This window comes from Mirounga leonina, unplaced genomic scaffold (assembly GCF_011800145.1).
Source record: "Mirounga leonina isolate KUSES-001 unplaced genomic scaffold, KU_Mleo_1.0 Mir_199, whole genome shotgun sequence".
Taxonomy (NCBI): domain Eukaryota; kingdom Metazoa; phylum Chordata; class Mammalia; order Carnivora; family Phocidae; genus Mirounga; species Mirounga leonina.
Window position 1 is genome coordinate 9,329,365 of NW_023270498.1, and position 19,250 is coordinate 9,348,614.

The window sequence follows — 19,250 nt, forward strand, 5'->3', positions numbered from 1 at the left end:
AGGGAACGCAATTTTCCACTGTGTAACCAGGGAGGGTCTCATGAGAAGGTGAAAGACCTAAAAGAAATGAAGAAATCCACCCTGAGTGTATGGGGGAAGGTAATGGAGAAGCATGCCGTGTGTATATGGCAGGAAGGGTTTAGATGGAGAAAGAGCCTTTCAGGCAAAAGGAATCACAGTGCAAAAGACACCAACATAGCAGCCTGGAAGGTCTGAGGAAAAGCAAGAGGCCAGTGTGCAGTGGGAGTGGAATGAGCTGGGAAGACAGCAGGAGGAGAGGCAAGTGGGAACAGAAGAGCAGTAGGAGGGGGAGAGACAGGGAGGGGCCTTGTTGGCCACCGTAAAGACTTCTGACTGTGAGCAGGGTGTGTGGTCTCTAGAGAGCTGTGAGCCTTCCACTTAGGAAGCGCTGACCTCTCTTTGACAGTGTCTGCTTTGAAGGAAATAGACCAAAGCAGGGGAAGTGGGAAGCAAGAAGACTAGTCTGGAGGCTCCGGTGAGAATCTGCATAAAAGGTGGCAGATGGGAGAAAATGTCAAGATGGCTTTAGGCCCCAGCAGCTGGAAGAACAGAGCTGCCATTCGCTGAGATGGGAAGACTGGGTGGGCAGGCTTGGGGTGAGGAGCGGTAAATACCAGGCCCTCACTCCTACCCTTCATTTGCTCACCAAATGATTTAGGGAGTATTCTTTTATTTCCAAGTGGGAGCAGGTTATTTATTTGCTCATTTGTAGATTTCTTAAAAACTCCCAAGTTTAGAACCACTAATAGTACCAGTTACTGGCACTTAGGGAGCGTTGCCTCAGGCCTGGAGCTAAGCACCATCTGTGGGTCATCTCAGATGCAGTCACCCCTAGCAAGTCTCTTATGAGCTCAGCCTCACAGCTGAGGAGCTTGAAGCTTAGGGGAACCGAGTCACATTCCCAAGATGTGCTAGAGGGGCATGAAGTTAGAAATGAAACCGCGATCACCCTAGCCCAGACCCTGAGGTATATGATTTCTGCTTTTGTAAACTTATTTAGATTTTCTTGGTAGTGTACAACTTGAAAAATTCTTTTAAATGCGCCAGTAACTTTTATACTTTGATCAGATTCATAGTAATGCATGGGTACTCCTCCAGTTCACACCATTCTTTCCTCTCATTTCTAAGTTTTCGTGTTATACACTTGAATTTATTCAATACATAACTCAAGTTACATCGTCAAATACAAAATTATTTTTATCAGCGTTAAAAAGACTTCTTTTTTATATGTGTATATATTCAGAAAATCATGGGTTATTTCTTGAAGGATAAACAAAAGACTGGGAATACTGGTAAGCTGAAAAGAAAAAGAGAACCAAGGAAGAAATGACTTTGTATACTTCCTCTTGCATTTATTACCCATTACAAAAAAAAAGGGACCTTTTTCTACTGTTTCTTTGGGAGGAGGAGGAGGGGAGGGAGTTAAAAGGATTATCTGTATTAGGTACCTAATACCTTCATGCTGACCTGCCAGGGTTTATAGAGATTATATATGGAGTTGAAATACAGCTGAGACACACATGAACACTGGGGCCCCAATGTCTCACGAGAAAAGGCAGCCACAAGCTTTGTGAGCAAGGTAAGTAGGAAATAAAACCCTTCCACCAAAAGTTTTCACTTTTTCTTTCCTGGCTATATAAATCCGAAGTTGAGAGAAGAAAAGTTTTGCTCACTACTGACAATTTTTTACAACAGAAGCCAAAATAATTGTTCTAAGAATACAGTGGTATTCCAAGGAGCAAATCCTAGAGCACAAGGCAGTAAAAGAGCAACAGTGATCACACCCCAACAGAGATAAGGACTAAATTCTACTCTAGTCCTGCGGATCTCAAAGGTTCTCACACAGGCTTTAATGCTTAGCTCGTACGAGATCAGTTATTACCCCCAATGCCCACCCCTCCCTTTTTCTTGTTGTTGCTTCTTATCAAACATCTAGACTCCTCTGTGTGGGTACTATTCTATATCACCTGGGGATCTTGTTAAAATGCAGATGTTGATAGAGCATCTCCGTGGTGGCATGAGAGTCTGCACTCCTAACAAGCTCCCAGGGATGCACTTACGTCTCCGGCTCAAACTTTTGAGTAGCAAGAACTAGACACTTCACAAGTGTCTACTGATCTTCATAACATTATTCCCCCTCTTAGAAGAGAAATCTGAGTCCTAAAGAGATTAGGCCCCTCGGTTCACTGGAACTCTTCCGTAAGTCCTGTCAACTCCAGGCCCAGATGGACCCCACACCTGTTCTGTTGCTACCACCCTCCCCGCCACCACCCTGGCCCAGACCCACCACCACCCTCCCTGCCACCACCCTGGCCCAGACCCGCCACCACCCTTCCCGCCACCACCCTGGCCCAGACCCGCCACCACCCTCCCCACCACCACCCTGGCCCAGACCACCACTGCCTCCTCCTGAGATGGCGACAGACAGTCTGGTTCCTCTTCTTCCATCTGTGATTCGCACGGAAAGTTCTCCCATGTAGCTATCAAATCACCTTTGATCATTCTCCGCTAAACACCCCCTAATGCACTCCTGTTACTTTTCTGTTACATTCTTCAGCTGTCTCTCTCTAAAGCAGTATGTAATTGGATTTTTAACACAACTTGATGATATTTTAACACATTTAGAGCCACTAGAATATATATTGTAGGTAGTCTTCCACTTTCATATTCTGCTTTTATGTCTTAATGTTTCTCATCTAGTCTGTTTTCTTGCCTTAAAAAATGTTTATTACTATCTTTGATGCTGATTTAGAATGCAGACATGTTACTTTTGGGGGGGGGAGGGGCAGTGGGAGAGGGAGAGAATCATAAGCAGGCTCCATTCCCAGGGCAGAGCCCAACATGGGGCTTGACCTCACGACCCTGAGATCACGACCTGAGCCAAAATCAAGAGTCGGACACTTAATCGACTGAGCCACCCAGGTGCCCCAACATGTTACTTTTAATTCTAAGAGTAGGTACTATAAAGATGCATAATAAGGTGTCAAACTCAATACTGGGGTTCCTTTTGTGGAAAACTAGCATTACCGACTTCCTTCTACCCCTTTGTCAGTCTTTAACTGAACCTGGGGACAAACATGTTCTTTCCCCTTTCCACCCCATCATGTGCTTCTCCAGTTTGTAGAAGCCTCATGAACAAAAGTGCTGGGCAGAAGTGCCCAAAGATGGCAAAGGCAATGTTGAAGCTGGTTTTCTTTTACTGAAGCTTCTGGTGACAGACGGGAGGCCAATTTGAGGGTGTGGAGCAGAACCCGATGACCAGTAGGATACTGTGACTTCCTATGATTTTTCTCTCTTGTTTGCCTATGATAACTCAAAGGGAACTAATAAAATACCCCTGGTTGGCTACATACCCACTGCTAAGCTTGCTTTGTTTTCAGTAATAATGATTACCTTCATGGGTGTCAAATGAGTAGGCAGCCTAGCTTCCTACCTGACAGCTTTTCCTCCACAGAGATGCAAGGGTTAAAATATTTTTTCCTTCAAATTTTTATCTAAATTCTATTTAGTTAACATATAATGTAATATTGGTTTCAGGAGATTTTAGTGATTCACCACTTACATATAACACTCAGTGCTTATCATAACCAGTGCCCCCCTTAAAGTCCATCACCCATCTAGCCCATCCCCCCACCCACCTCCCTCCGTCAACCCTCAGTTTGTTCTCTGCCATTAAGAGTCTCTTATGGGGGCGCCTGGGTGGCTCAGTTGGTTAAGCGACTGCCTTCGGCTCAGGTCATGATCCTGGAGTCCCGGGATCGAGTCCCGCATCAGGCTCCCTGCTCGGCGGGGAGTCTGCTTCTCCCTCTGACCCTCCTCCCTCTCATGCTGTCTCTCATTCTCTCTCTCGCAAATAAATAAATAAAAAATCTTAAAAAAAAAAAAGAGTCTCTTATGGTTTGTTTCCCTCTCTTTTTTCTTTGCATGTATTCATTTGTTTTGTTTCTTAAATTCCACATATGAGTGAAATCATATGGTATCCGTCTTTCTCTGACCTATTTCACTTAGCATAATACACTGTAGCTTCATTCACATTGCATATGGCAAGACTGTATTCTTCTGATGGCTGAGTAATATTCCACTATGTATATATACCACATCTTCCTCATCCATTCATCAGTTGATGGACATCTGGGCTCTTTCCATAGTTCGGCTATTGTTGATAATACTGCTATAAACGTCAGGGTACACATGCCCCTTCGAGTCTGTATTTTTGTATCCTTTGGGTAAATACCTAGTAGTGCAAATGTTGGGTCATAGGGTAGTTCTATTTTTAACTTTTTGAGGAACCTCCATACTGTTTTGCAGAGTGGCTGCACCAGCTTGCATTCCCACCAACAGTGTAAGGGTTCCCCTTTCTCCGCATCCCCGCCAACACCTGTTGTTTCCTGACTTGTTAATTTTAGCCATTCTGACAGGTGTGAGGTGGTATCTCATTGTGGTTTTGATTTATATTTCATAAGGGTTAAAATATTAATACACAACAAAGAGCAAGCAGAAAAACATTTTAAAGTATCTCTCCAAGACATTAAAAGTCTTCTAAAAAAAAGATGAAATGTATCAGAGGACACTGAAAGTTTATAAAAGGTCAACTGAAAAGGTTAAAGGCAGATCAGGTGGAAAATGCATGTTGTGTATCATTTTTGCTGAAGTGCCACATGCAACCCGAATATGTAAGAGGAGAGAATAAAAATTTCAAACTTCATAATTTTTAACTTCAGGATCTACAGCTTCCACATTTTTCTGTTAGATTAGAGGTCAGGAGTTACTACTGCTGTCATTCTGCTTCGCTGTCCTTCTTGAGGAGCCCAGAGGCAGGGGCCATCTGTTTAATCTCCCCTGTATGCACTTGGCAAAGCACGGCACTTGGCACCCAGTGCATGCGCTTCAAACACATTGGCAGGTGACAGAAGGAGACTGCGTGTGTACAAGACATCGTTTGGGGACCTCTCTGCAACAAGGAGCCCTCTGTCTAGTCTGGCCCAAGTCTGCCCTTGCTTCAGCTCTGAAAGGACTATCACAGCCATTTTGAATACATTTAGGGAGAAAAGTTCATGATGACAGGCTTGGGAGGCAGTCTGGACAGATGAAGCAGCAGACCTGAAAGGTAATCTAAGGGTCTTAAATGCAAATGAAGTGAGTGGGAACAGTCTGTCCGACTGGCTTTGCGCTTAGGACCCACGTAAGGAGCACACTTCAGACATGTGTCATCTTCCCTCAAGTACGAGTGGTTTTTAAGAATGTGCACTGGGCAGAAAAGGGGATCAAACTCTGTCTCTGCTCTGTCATTGGCAGAGCAGAGAATAATAAGCAGAAGACTTACATGTGCTAGAAGTTTCTGTCCCCGATGATCGAAGATTATAGATGGGAACACTGCTGTCATTAAAGTAACAATATGAACCGCCTACCAACAGGGCAGGCTATAAAAAATGCCCTTCCTTTTGCACTGCACTCTGTGTGAAGTGTGTCATCTATCTGTAGTAGCTAAGGATATTACATGTTTTTATGAGGGGGAAAAAAACCCTCACATTTTCAAATGGCAGGAAAAAAATTAAACTCCCATTTTTATATGGTAGAACATTCTAGATGTATGTACTTTATATGAACTGAGTGATGCAAATCATACAAAATAGCAATTGAGTTGTCATAGAAAAGGAAAGACTGGAATCAAAGTTAGAAAGAATTATCAGAGTAAGAATGACAGAGTAAGACACAGAAGCAGAAAATCAGAAAGAGAGACACATGGAACTTTCTGGAAAAAATATTTCTGGTTAGCAAGGAGGAACTCCATGCTGTGAGGCCGTAATCTCAAAACCACACCTCCTCCCTCGCCCTAATTATTTAAAAAATAATAAAATTAATTTTTTAAATCAGTGTTAGTCACATTAATCAGTATTAAAGGAAACCATTTTAAAAGAAGACAAACCACATTAACACCACAGATGTCATAATTGCTTATTCTCTCACATCTCTCTCTGTGCATTTGTGTGATTACACAGTCAGAATCCACACTCTAAATAACATACCACCAACTGCCCTCCTCCCTAAACACAGCTTTATTCTTGTCTTGCCACAGTTACGTGGCCTTGATCTTCACTATTAACTCTGGTGACCACATAATATCCCATAAAGAAGAGAGGCCATAATTGAATCTTCTTCTTGGTGGTCCCCTTAGCCCCCCCTTCCCTACATTCATCTCGTGCACACCAAATTCAGTTGAGACCACCACTCAGGGTTTCCTGAAATCCAGCCCCTGCTATCCTCCAGACCCACAGCCCTGCTTTAGCCAAGGTTTTTACGTTTTTTTTCCTATTGCTCTAAAAGTTCTTTTCTTCTTCCAGTTTTATGGAGGTGTAATTGACACAGAGTATTGTATAAGTTTAAGATATAAACATAATGATTTGATACATATATGTTTATATTGCAAAATGATCACCACAGTAAGTTACTTAACATCCACCACCTTGCATGGTTGCATCTTTTTTTCTTTGTGATGAGAACTTTTAAGATCTACCCTCTTAGCAGCTTCCAAATAGCAATAAAGTATTGACTATAGTCACCATGCTGTGCATTACATCCCCAGACTGTATTTACCTTATTACTGGAAGTTTGTACATTTTAACCCTCTTCCCCAACCCCCTCTTTCTACAAGTTCTTAAAGGGCAGCAGTGAGGATATCTTGGTCCTATCTCCCCTCCTGTATGAACACAGTGGAGGCTGCCAGTTAGCTCATGTTTTCTGAATGAAGGAAGGAAGTCTATCTTTCTTCTCTACCCAGGAGGATGTATCCATGGGCCCTGCCAGTTAGCATGATGTGGGAAGATTTTGGGGGGGCCTACAGCATTTAGGGAGCTCTGACTTTCTCCGGTTACATTTTGGCTACCTCCGTATATAAAGACGAACAAAAACGAGGAGTGCTTTTCTTAATCTGATTCCATTTTGCAGATAAAGTGCCTACCTAGACTCAGAAAGGACAGGGGCCCACTGTGATCTCAGAGACCTTAGGCCTCCTAACACCCTGTCCAGGTGCCTCTTTTTGTTCCCCAAACCACAGCTTCTCCAACACCCCTCAGCTAGCTCAAGGCCCAAATGAGCTAATGGGAGGCCTCGGGCCTCAGCCTTGGTTTCTTTTGGGAGCCCTACCTTTGAACTTCAATTGCATACCCAGTTTGTCGGTCTCTTCCCCCGGGTCTTGCTCCAACCTGTATCAGCCCCCTAAAGCCACGATGCTGCCACAGTCCTCCCTGTGCCCCAGTTAGGAGCCATCTCTACAATGTGTAGATCTGCTCTTCTTCACTCAGCCACACTGGACTGGGACGCTGGTCCCAGGTGGAACACCGCTGTGTGCCCCTCTGCAAACCAGGATGCAAGCCGCTACCCTCCCCCTGTCCTCCTGTGCATGAGTATGGATTCTCTAAGACCTGCCGCTTTTTCTTCTTCACGAATAAGCAAAGCTCACCAGAATCCACTTCCCCTCCCCCAGGCCAACAGAAGAGAGATGGAGCCACCCCAGCAAATCCACAAACACGTGTGTTTTCCTGAGCACTGAGCAGTCTATTCCTGGGCGTAATATTTATCCTGTGAACCCACCACGTAATGTTAGTTCACTGAGTTTCTCTTCCTACGCTGCCGAGACCTGCATGGCCTTCTCCCACTGCACATCCCCAGGGGCACAGTGATGAGAAAAGGTCAGGATGCGGGGAAGCCATAGAAAAGGAAAGATTGGAATCAAAGGATCTCAACAACGTGCTGCAGAGGGGATGAAGCCCACCGACAGCATGAGATGGGTGTCTCCACCGGAATCACTAAAAAGCCAACAGGCCCCCCCCCCTTTTTTTTATGACTAAAGAATCGAATCAAAGGACTTACATTGCTTCCAAGCTCAGCGCTGTGACCAAATGACACAGACCTTGATCTTGTAGTGCAATTACGGAAACTGCCCAACCCCCACAGAACCCGACCAAACCCTCTTCTCGTTCGATGCTCTGCTATATTTTGGGATTGGCGATTGCATACTGCTACAACAAATGTAAGAAAGATGGTGATGACTCACTGCAGACAGGTAGGAGCACCCAAATCAGTGTCTCTCGACAGGTGGTCAATGACGCAGCTCCAGTGTGGATGCATCATGGGAGGTCTTGGAGGAAAATGCATGGCCCCCACTTCTCTGAATGCCTCCAACCACAAGGTAGCACGGGGTCGAACCACATTCCCCGAGACGCTTAAGAGCCTGTGTTTCATCCCCAACAGCTGCTCCCTGGCGTTTCTGGTCTTTCTCCACTGTCTACAAAGGGACAATTTTGTACTGGGGACCCTCCTACATCTATGCCACCTTCAGTAGTGTCCTGTGGGAGGGGGGGTTGTGGTCACAGGACAGACAACAGCTGCTGGAGCTCTGCAGCTCCAGAGACCTGGGGGCGTGCTAAAGGCTGGTGGGAAAGGAAGACCGCGGGAGCCTCTCTGGCCACCTCCCGGCCCCTCACTCCTCCCCTGCTCACCCCCACTTAGACATTCATTCCCATCTACCCATACTGCAGAGAGCCTCCCACATACATGGCTTCCCCGCATCCTGACCTTTTCTGCCACAGGTTTCACCGTGGTTGGTGACTAGATAGTCAATTGTACAATCACTCAGGCTCTCACACACAGTCGTGCAAACTACGCAATGCAAAGCAGGTGGGTGAGGGCTGGAACCCAGGCTCGCTGCAGTGTCCCATGTCCCTGCTGCACAGCAGCTGGGCAGTATCCATGGGCTGAGTGAGCACTTCAAGCCGGCCAGGGCTCCAGGCTCTGAGGGCGGCCACAGTAAATCCTGACCCCAGGCTGACCAGTGCACTCAGCTGCCTGGTGCCTGAGATGTAAATCCTACTGAAGCAGGGCTCAGTGCGGGGACCAAAGTATACACAAGGGATTAAAACTCACCACAATCAATGCTGTTAAAGCACTTGGCAAAGCACCCAGGGGAGAAAGGCAATGAAGGGCCTGGGACAATTCCACTAAGGGGGCATTTTCCAGGCAGACAGAGGGCATGTGCAGGATCTCATGAGACGGCAGGGCTTGAGAGAGCCGGTGGCTCACACAGGGCACTGAGCAGAAGGCCGTGGGGGGAGGGAGGAGGTTGTAAAGGCTTCTGAGTCCTTGGCTAAGGAGTGTGGACTTGCAGGGAGCAAAGTGAGCCGGCAGAGAACCTTAAAGCCAAAGAATAACATGACCGACGTGCTTTTTATTTTTTTTATAAAGAACTTTCTGGTGGCACTGTGGTAGACAAAGAGCTAGAAGATATCAGTGACTGGGAAACTTTCAGCAGCCATTGCTCAGGGGTAAGGGTCTGAAATAAGGCCTAAGGCCTAAGGTCTCTGAGATGGGTGTGGCTGGTAATGGGACTGAGGACTCCAGGCAGGGTGCACCAAGATGCAGAAAAGAGGCAGAATGAGGAAAGATGGCACGTGGGGGACACAGAGCGTTCTCATTTGGAAATACTGAGACCACATAGACATTCAAGGGGAATTACGTGGCAGGCAGCTGGGAGCTCCACCTGCTCACCGCATTCACCCTGACAGGAAAGGGACGGCAGACCTGACACTTGGCCAGCACCGTGGACAAAGGGCACGTGGCATCTTGCATCTGTGGCCACGTGGGACATGGACTGCTTTTCCCTGCACTACAGATTGACATAGTGATAACAGAAAGAAGAAGAGGAAATTTGTAAATGTTTGGCCCATTTCTCTGATTTACTGTTTCGTTCTTGGAAAAGAAAAAAAAATCAAAGGACTGACTCAAATTAATCCAGATGAAATCTAATTTTGCGCCCTCCCCAATTTTAACTGAAAATCTGCACCTCACCCTATGCTAGAGAGTACAGAGAGTAAAAGATTATTCTTTTAAAAAAACTGGGGAGTATCTGGTGTAAAAGAACTAATCAACAAATGTCCATTTCTACTCCCTTTGCATCTTGAGAACAGCACGTCCTCCATGCAAACAGGAGAGAGAAAACTTTTTACACTAAATTCCCCTAATTCTTTTAAAAAAAAAAACAAAACACTTTTTTGAGTTATCCCTGACATACAAAAAGCTGAACGTATTTAATGTATACAATGTGGTCAGTTTAGAGATAAATATATATGGTGAAGTCATCACCACAATATATGCCATAAATCTATTCATTACCTCCAAATTTATTATGATGATGATAAGAACACTTAATGTAAGATCTACCCTCTTCACAAAATTTTAAGTTAACAGTGCTGTTAACTATAAACCCTACTACACTGTTTAGCACATCTCTAGGATGTAAAAACCATGGCAGGAACTGCTCCTAGAATTCTGTCTACTTGTGGTGTGCAATCAATAGAGAAAACCCCTGCCCTCTGCTCCCCAGGGGACAACTGTGACAGACAGCAGGAGAGCAGGGTGCACGGGAGTGATGACCTCAGCACACAGTGGCCGAAGGACAGGAACTCGAATGAGCAATGCCTAACCACCCCTCTATCCCTTCCTCTGCAGGAGGTTCCCTCAAAGGGAAGGAAAACATCTCACATATAATGTCAAAAATAGGGAACCAGCCCGTGTCCCAAGGGAAGCTTGAATTCGCCCACCAGAGTCCTTGAGAGTTTTTAGATAGTTAAAGCAATTTTGTAAGAATTAAGAAACCACTACTTTTTTCTGACTCTGTGGCATCACTTTGGGTAATGTTCCCTAACTAGGCCAAATGTAACTTGTACAGAAATGTCTCTAGCCGCACTGTTTATAAGTATTCAGAATACTAGTAAATTGCATAAATACTTGTTGAATGAATGAATAAAAAACAAAACAAACGATCAGCAATGACAGAATATCTGAGCAAATCACCATTTAAAGTGGCATAATTAATATTTAGTCCAGATGCATTATAAATAACAGGGACACTATTGTTTGTACATAGAAATTTATACATGGAATGATTTTTAAGGAAAAAGAGCAAACGATATGCATATATGAACTGCATAAATATGCATAAAAGGCACACCACTATTTAGGGAAGGATACGAGGTCACAGAAATACAATCTAATAGATGCTGCACTTTTCATCAGCACAAATGCATGGTAAGGTTGATCCTCAGACCTTAAATGAATAAACATGGCCTGAATTTTTTTCTTCTAGCACACGTGGTAGCAGGGACCTTTTCAAATGCTTGCAGGGGACACAAACACTGCAGAGAGGAGAGACAAGGACAGAGGGGCGGGCTGACCTGGCGCGGGGTTCGGGGGCTGCCTGGTGTAGGACACGTTGAACGCAGGCTCCTCGATCAGCGGCGGGGGGTACATGCGCCTCCGGATAAAGAAGCCAGCTCCGCAGCAGAAGAGCACGCCCATCATCAGGAGGAACCTGAGCAAGAGCACAGTGGTGAGGTGGTGCTCAGGGCAGACAGTGGCTTGGCCCGGGCTCAAAGGCCCTAGGACTCGGGGGTCCGCGCACAGGGACTCGCGATGCAGGGTCACAGGGGCTCAGCACCCGGCTTCTCAGGCTGGCCTTCCCCTGACATTTCTGCCAGGACATTCTTGGGTGGATGACACCTGGGAGACTTCTGGGACGCCCCTGAACAGGACTCACTCACACTGAGAAGCTAAGTGAGCTTTCTGTCTCAAAATGCTCCATATGGTTAGCTGCCTTCAAAGGGTTGGTGCAATCCCTTCCTGTCCATGGCCCTGACCTCAACTCAAAAGTTTTAGTCAAAACGGGAGATGCCTGGGGCACCTGGGTGGCTCAGCCGTTCAGCGTCTGCCTTCAGCTCAGGTCACGATCCCAGGGTCCTGGGATCGAGCCCCGCATCGGATCCCTGCTCAGTGGGAAGCCTGCTTCTCCCTCTCCCACTCCCCCTGCTTGTGTTCCCTCTCTCGCTGTGTCTCCCTCTGTCAAATAAATAAAAATAAAATCTTAAAAAAAAAAAAAAAAAACGGGAGATGCCTTTTGCATCTCATCTGGATGCAAGCCGTGGCTGATCCAGCTTTGCCTCACAGTCCATGTCCCCCACTTCCCATGCTTCACCGGGAAAGCAACAAGGATAAGCACTTTTATCCTTCCTAGCAGTTTTCTCTCCATTACTACATGAATATTGACAAAGAAATTTTAAATGGTGGCCTTCTTAGAGCACACCTTAATTATAGAAAACGTACAGGACTAGAGGAAATACAGTCAATAAAAAAGCTGCCGATGTGACATCTCTAAGTATGGCTGCCATTCTCCTACCGTGACCTTAAAGTCTAACAAACAGCAGAGCTGACTGCTTTAATGACAGGATCTTTGTCCAACTCATCTAAGACTTCTCAGAGACTGTCATGTTGCTGGCATTTAATAAATGACAGACAAATGGATAAACGGCTTCTTCCCACCTCACATTTGCGCTGTACCTTGTCTTTCTAGACACTAGGGAAGTCATTCTGAGAAGAGCCAAGCTGTCTGTCCTGCACACACACACAGCTGGGAAACTCTGACATTACTATGGGACTCATGGAATCTTCCAGAACCTCACCCAATATACCCACACTATGTGGGCAGCTTACTGCCTTGTGAAAGATGAACATGGAGCAGAGACGCTGCATCATGGTTAAAGGCATCTGACCACACATAAATGAAATTTAGGAAAAAAGCAGACAATAAAGATTTTAAGAATATTAATATGATGCTAAGTGTAAGTCCATCAGTCAGTCAATAAGTATTTACTGGACAACCTTGGAACATGGAGTAGGAAGAAAGATCAGAGGCACAAGACAGGAAATGATTCAGGAAAGGGCTGCAATTGTGGCTTTCTGACCTGTCTTCTAATTCATTATTTATTCAACAATTTTTAAGCAGCTGCTCTGCTCCCAGCACCATGTTGTGCATTATAGAGAGTAAGGTGAGTCCCTCCCCACCAGTTAAACCTGAGTTCTGGTAGAGGAGGGAAACAGCAAAACATAAAGTTACAAAATCAGTGATTTACAACTCTGGTAAGTGCTATGAAAGAAAAACGAAGGTGCAATCATAGGGGTGTGTGTGTGTGTATGTTACATACGTAAAATTGACCGTCTCCACCATTTTTAAGCATACAAGTCAGTGCAACAAGAGGTTTTAAACAAGGGTATGTGTTACAGTGAGGCAATCGGAAAAACTTCTTTCCCTTCAACATCCGAGCTGAGTTCTGAAGGATGGAAAGAAAGAGGCAAGCTGGAGAGGAGGAAAGGCACGTTCTGGGGGGAAAGAACAGCAACTGCGCCCCAGCAGGGAGCTGGGTGAGCAAGAGGCCCCAGGGGATGGCTGTGGGCTGCAGTCTTGGGGAGCTAAGAAATCCCTACTGCGCAGGGGCCTGGCATCTCAGCTCTGGGATGCTGGAATCACAAAGGGAACTGTTTCAGCTCTTAAAACTAATTTCCCTCGGGGGGACTCAATTATAATCTTACATTCAACAGTAGGTCCAACTGTAAGTATCTGAGCAGGAATATAAAGCACAGAGAGGCTGACCGTATATAAGGGTTTACCTTTTCAAATAACACTACCACTCACTCCCAAGAGACTCACCCCCAGGCTCCCTGGATTGGAAAATGCAGAAGCCATCTGAGATATGGGTCTGTTCCAGGAGATAAGCTGAAATGTGGATTACACTATCAAATGGAATTCTTCTTCTCCTAGCCAAATAAGAACGATATTGCACCTCAGACTTTAGGCTGATGGCAAGTAAGTACAAGGCAGGGACAGAACAAAGTCACACGGCAGGAGACCAATGGCCAGCCTCGGTATCAATCATCATCAGATTCATTCCTCACTGAAATATGGGTCTGAAAGAACTTATTTTAAGAGAGAAACTGGTAAGGGACAGGGAAATGAGCTTATAGGAACAAGGAAAGAGAGAAGCAGGACCTCAGGGAAAAGGAGTGGTAGAGTAAGAAAAGCAGTTCTTTGAAGTACTAGAGATTGATTGCTGAGCAGGTTTGGGGAGCTTTCCAGGGATTAAGAGAGGAAGTTTCTGCCTTTTCTATCATCAAAAGTAAACTGGTTTGTTCAATTCAATTTGTTTTTTCCAATCTCTTTCTGCCCTCTCCCCAGCACGTGGTTCTCTCCCTGAACTACTACGCAGACCCAGGTGCATCCAGATCTCCTGAGTGGGAGCCCCCTGGAACAGGGCTCATGCACGGTGCTAACCCTGCCAGGTTTTACTCCTTTCTAGTGTGCTTCCCAGCTCTACCAAGGGTGCTACTGGTCTAGTTTTTCTAACCCCAGTGATTTCATTCAGGCTGTGCTGGTTAAAGATTACTCAAGATTTTAGAACTGGCAGGGACTTTTGAAAGCATTTTCCTCCAAAACCTTTGTTCTATGGTGAGGAGACAGACTTCCTCAAAAGCCAGGTGGGACCCAGGTTGGAGGGCAGCCCTTCCTTCCCTCCACGGCCAGCTCCGTATTCGCATCCCCTGTCCCTCTCCCCCAAACACCTGCCCCCACATGAATTTCCTGCCACTCTCGCATCACACTGGCTCTTCTTATGTCTCTGTCCCATCAATGTGCTGGTCCCTTTGCACAGAACACCCTCTCTGAGACCCGGTCAGAAGCTTTGCAAGCTTTCCCCAACTTCTCTGGCATCAGAGGCTCCATTTTGTGTTTCCAGAACACTGGTTTAAAACTCTCCACACACTGGGGCGCCTGGGTGGCTCAGTCAGTTAAGCATTTGCCTTCAGCTCAAGTCGTGATCTTGGTCCTAGGACACAGCCCCGCATAGGGCTCCCTGCTTAGCAGGGAGTCTGCTTCTCCCTCTCCCTCTGCTCCTCCCCTCTGCTCATGCTCTCTTTCTCAAATAAATAAATAAAAAATCTTTAAAAAGAAAACTTTCCACATATAATTACCTACTTAGACATCTGTCTCTTTTAGGAGCCTGACTACTGTAAGTGCCTCTCCATGGGGCCCTGGTGCATACCAGACACTTAATGTTTACCAAGAGAAGGAATGCATTGAGCAGAAAGAACTCAGGCATCCTTTGACTTCAGCTGGGGCACCTCAAAATTATACCTCAGGGTGTTCTCTGGCTATATCCCCACTTTAGAACCTGTTGTCAGAATATCAACACTAGGAGCTTGGCCACATCTTCTGGCATCTGGCACCCCTCACTTGATGGTAACCTGGCAAAACTTCCTAACTATTTCAGAATTCTTGCCCCAGACGGTCCTGTCTCCTTCTACTACACAAGGCCCCATGGAGGAAAATTCTGAGGGCAAGTATGCATGAAGCTAGGCAAAGCTCTGAAAGGGCAACCCCCTGGTCCTCCTGTCCCCTGCTTTGGTACTAGTCCACTCCACCTTAAAGTGCACCCAGAGATGTTTACATTTAGAAAATCTTAGGCTAAAAACAATTTACCTTCTACTACAGAGTTTTAGGTACCAACATGGCACTTGGTTCAGTAGGGCTTGCCAGAAGAGTGACATCAAGACAGGGGATGTCCAAGCCAGCTCTGAGGGAGGCCAGGCCAGGGCCAGATGTGACAGGTGAGCTGAGCCCCCAAATGCCCGATGCCCCATCAAGGAGGCAGGGACAGTGATAGGAAAGCAACCTCTCCTATCAAAGATAACGTGACATGTGGAATCCCACGTACTGGTGTTTTCCCTGATCAAATGCTCTTTTGGTTTCAGGCAAACCCTCTCCCGCCCATGCCCTGCCAACCCTGAGATCTGAAGCAGTATCTCTCATCTACAGAGTCAAGTACATTTTCAGACATACCCCCAAACGGGCATCCCCTGAGGAGGGCAATGCACGGGGGGTTCCCGTTAATGGAAACTGCACCCCTATCCTTCTGGGATGCTCTGTCAGCAATACTCCCTCACTCCCTCTCAAGGCAGAATTTTACAGACTTCAGACAGCTCCCGATCTCCCTCAGCAGAGCTGGAAGATCATCAGCGGGCTGTCCGTCCTGAAATTTAAGATTCGGCTGACACAGCGTGAATGGGAATGGCCTTCAGGCAGCAGAAACGTTGTACCAAGATTCGCTAACTCCGAGTCCTTCAGACAGTCATCCTCAGTTCCATCCCGGCAACTGGCGAAGCAGCTGCTGAAGGACAACACTGTCATCCCGCCCACCTTCCAAAAGATTAACTCCTCTTTCCCGGCCACAGCCTGTGAAAATGGGAACGAGCTTTCTGCAAACTCTGTGAGCAGAAGGGCTTGTCACGAAGCCAGGCTGAACGTAACTGTTTTCTTGACTGAGGCTGTCCCTGAGACCGAGAGCTCAGGTGAAGGTGATGTGATAATACGGAGTGTGGCAGAGCCCCTGGGGGAGGGGGTGTGGGGGGAGAGCAAGGCATTCGAGACCAGGAAGAGTTGTGACCTACCAAAAATACCACAGCCTCTGTATGGAGAGGGCCCGCACGCAGCACCTGGAACCACAGCAGTCCTCGTAGGGGCGGCATCTGCGGGAGAGAGGGGGCAGCACAGGCGGGTCAGTGTCCGGCTTGGAAGGAATACCGAACCAGTCATGAGGTCCAGGCTGATTTCAGGGCAAAGGACGGGACTGGCACCGTCGCATCACAAACTGGCGGGACTGACTGCTGTCAGTCCGGGCGCCCAAATGGGAAGTACTGAGATGGACGCAGTGAGCGTCATTCAAAGTGCCGTGTCTCCTATACATCTCCACGTGCTGGATCACAGGGGCTTCCCTCTGGTGAGGCCTATGACCAAAGGCCAGCCCGAAACCCATCAGCTCTGCAGCTGGAAGGAAGCTCAACCACAGACCCGCGTCCATGCGCCCTAGATCCTGCTCAGCGCCCGATCCCTGATGAAGGTCACGAGATGGCCCTACCACATGGCAAGTCCAGTGAGGTTAAAAGCAGAGGTTACGGAGTCAGACGACATAGGAGGGGTAGTCCTGGGCTTGCCACTTAATGGCTGTGGGGCTTCTGACAAGTTACTCAACCTCTGTGAGCCTCAGTTTCCCGTAACTGAGTTTTTGCAGTTTCCCAGTAAAGTGGGTGGGAGGCCAGGCCCCCTTTGCAGGACCGCTTTAAGTTTTAAGGCCATCATCCTTATACAATCTGCTGACGGGACTGTCCTTGCTGCCCCTGCCCCTCCGCAGTGCCTGAGGCTGGGGGCCCTGCAGGGCACAGGCCGTGCTCAGGGGCTGTTCCTCCCCTGGAATTGCTGCCCATTCAAGGCCCTCAGGACTCAGTGTGGACTCTAAAGAGTCACGTTAGCTTCCTTTAATACTCCACCCCCGGGGCACCTGGGTGGCTCAGAAGGTTAAGCGTCTACCTTCGGCTCAGGTCATGATCCCAGGGTCCTGGGATCGAATCCCACATCGGGCTCCCGGCTCAGCGGAGAGCCTGCTTCTCCCTCTGACCCTCTCCCCTCTCATGCTGTTTCTCTCTTGCTCGCTCTCTAAAAAATAAATAAATAAAATCTTAAAAAAAAAAAATACTCCACCCCCCAACTTTTTTTTGGAAAAGAGAGACTACCATGAAAGCTGAAGCCCCTTGGTTCTGCACGTTGGTATTTAGACACTTTCACTACAGTGACTTGAGTCCAAGCGGTAGTAGGTGGGGAAAGGGAGCAAGGTGGGTTGTTCCTCAATAACACTACACGATCATATAGTTGTGATCTAGGTTCCTGCCAGTTTTCTTCTCTTAAAAATTTAAGTAGGAAACATTCATTCCATGTGTATGGAGTAAGAGAGTGCTAAATCTGATTTTTTTTTTTAAAGCAAAAACACAGCTTACTCTAGCTGAAATAGTTGCCAGTTCAGAAATATTTTTTTTTCCTTTTGGAATAAAATAATACTTCAAATAAAAAAAAAATAGCTGGGAGAAATACACAGTTTGATCCAGGATCTTGGACACTGGATTTGTAGGTAATTCCAGTATAAATTGGCTTGTTGTATGAAGAAAAATGTGTAGAAGATAGCTCCCTAGGAAATGTAAGTGAAGACCAGTTGAGATGGAGAGTTATGAGTTCAGTGAAACTCAGCAAAGCTGAGCTCCAATGCCGTTTCTCCTTAGTTGGCTCCCAGGGCTTGTGTCTGTGTTTCTAAACACCCAGCACCCGACTGCTGCTAAATCCTCTATCACTTCAAGGACAAACTGAGCTGAAAGACTCCTGCTGAACCACCACCACCACCAACGGAACCACGCACACACACATTCTCCACATGATACACGTTTTCACACCCAGTCCTCCCACAGCCCACAAACATGAACTTGCACGTACTAGGTAGAACTCGTTATGATTCCTATAGGATGCTCCCATAAGTTGGTGACAGAAGGTAATCTGTTTTACTTGCTTTAATCAACCAACAAACAGCAGAGCACAGAAGTATGTGCTTAAAAATGCTGCCAGTCAAACAAAGAAGAAAAGAGACAAACAAAAAACAGACTCTTAACTACAGAGAACAAACGGGTGGTTGCCAGGGGGGAGGTAGGCAGGGGGATGGGGGGATGGGGGGATAGGTGATGGAGATTTCGAGTACGCTTACCGCGGTGAGCACTGAGTAATGCGAAGAATTGTTGAATCATTATATTGTACACCCGAGACTAATATAACACTGTATATGAATTCTACTTGAATTAAACTATTTTTTTATTTTTTTATTTTTTTAAAGATTTTATTTATTTATTTGAGAGAGAGAATGAGAGACAGAGAGCACGAGAGGGAAGAGGGTCAGAGGGAGAAGCAGACTCCCTGCCCAGCAAGGAGCCCGATGCGGGACTCGATCCCGGGACTCCAGGATCATGACCTGAGCCGAAGGCAGTCGCTTAACCAACTGAGCCACCCAGGCGCCCTTGAATTAAACAATTTAAAAAACGCTGCTGTTCTTACAACCTATGCACCCATCAAAAAGCCACCAAGGTGCTACTAGGAACTTGCTGGACCCTGGGGGGTGGAACAATGAAAAGCCAGATAGAAGTCCCTGCCATGGAGGAGCTTTCTTTCTAGAAGAGAAAGACAAACAAACAAGAAAAATATGAACTGTGTTGGACAGCAATACGTCCTACTCTGGTGAAAACAAAAGTAGAAGCTGGAAGGCTGAAAGCGAGGGAAACGGGGTGGTAGGTAATACAAGTTCAAACAGGGTGTTCAGGGATGACTCACTGAGAAGGTGACACCTGAGCGGAGACCACGCAGAAATCCAGCCTGGCAATGACCTGGCCTGGCACGAGGCCCTCAGCGTTGGTGGAGGAGTCCCGGCCCTCCGGTCCTAGCACACACACACCGTGGTTGCATTGTCGGAAAGAGAATGTGAGGG

At 46.6% G+C, this 19,250-nt stretch overlaps 1 protein-coding gene across 1 annotated transcript in view; it reads right to left on the minus strand.

Annotated features, from left to right (window-relative positions):
- VOPP1 (VOPP1 WW domain binding protein) overlaps nt 1-19,250 on the minus strand; it is a 111,035-nt gene that overhangs the window by 17,461 nt on the left and 74,324 nt on the right. Inside the window, exons 3-4 of the mRNA XM_035026497.1 lie at nt 16,348-16,425; nt 11,250-11,386 (exon numbers count right to left, since the gene is read on the minus strand). Of these exons, the coding sequence (XP_034882388.1) occupies nt 11,250-11,386; nt 16,348-16,425 (215 nt within the window). The remainder of the gene's footprint in view (nt 1-11,249; nt 11,387-16,347; nt 16,426-19,250) is intronic.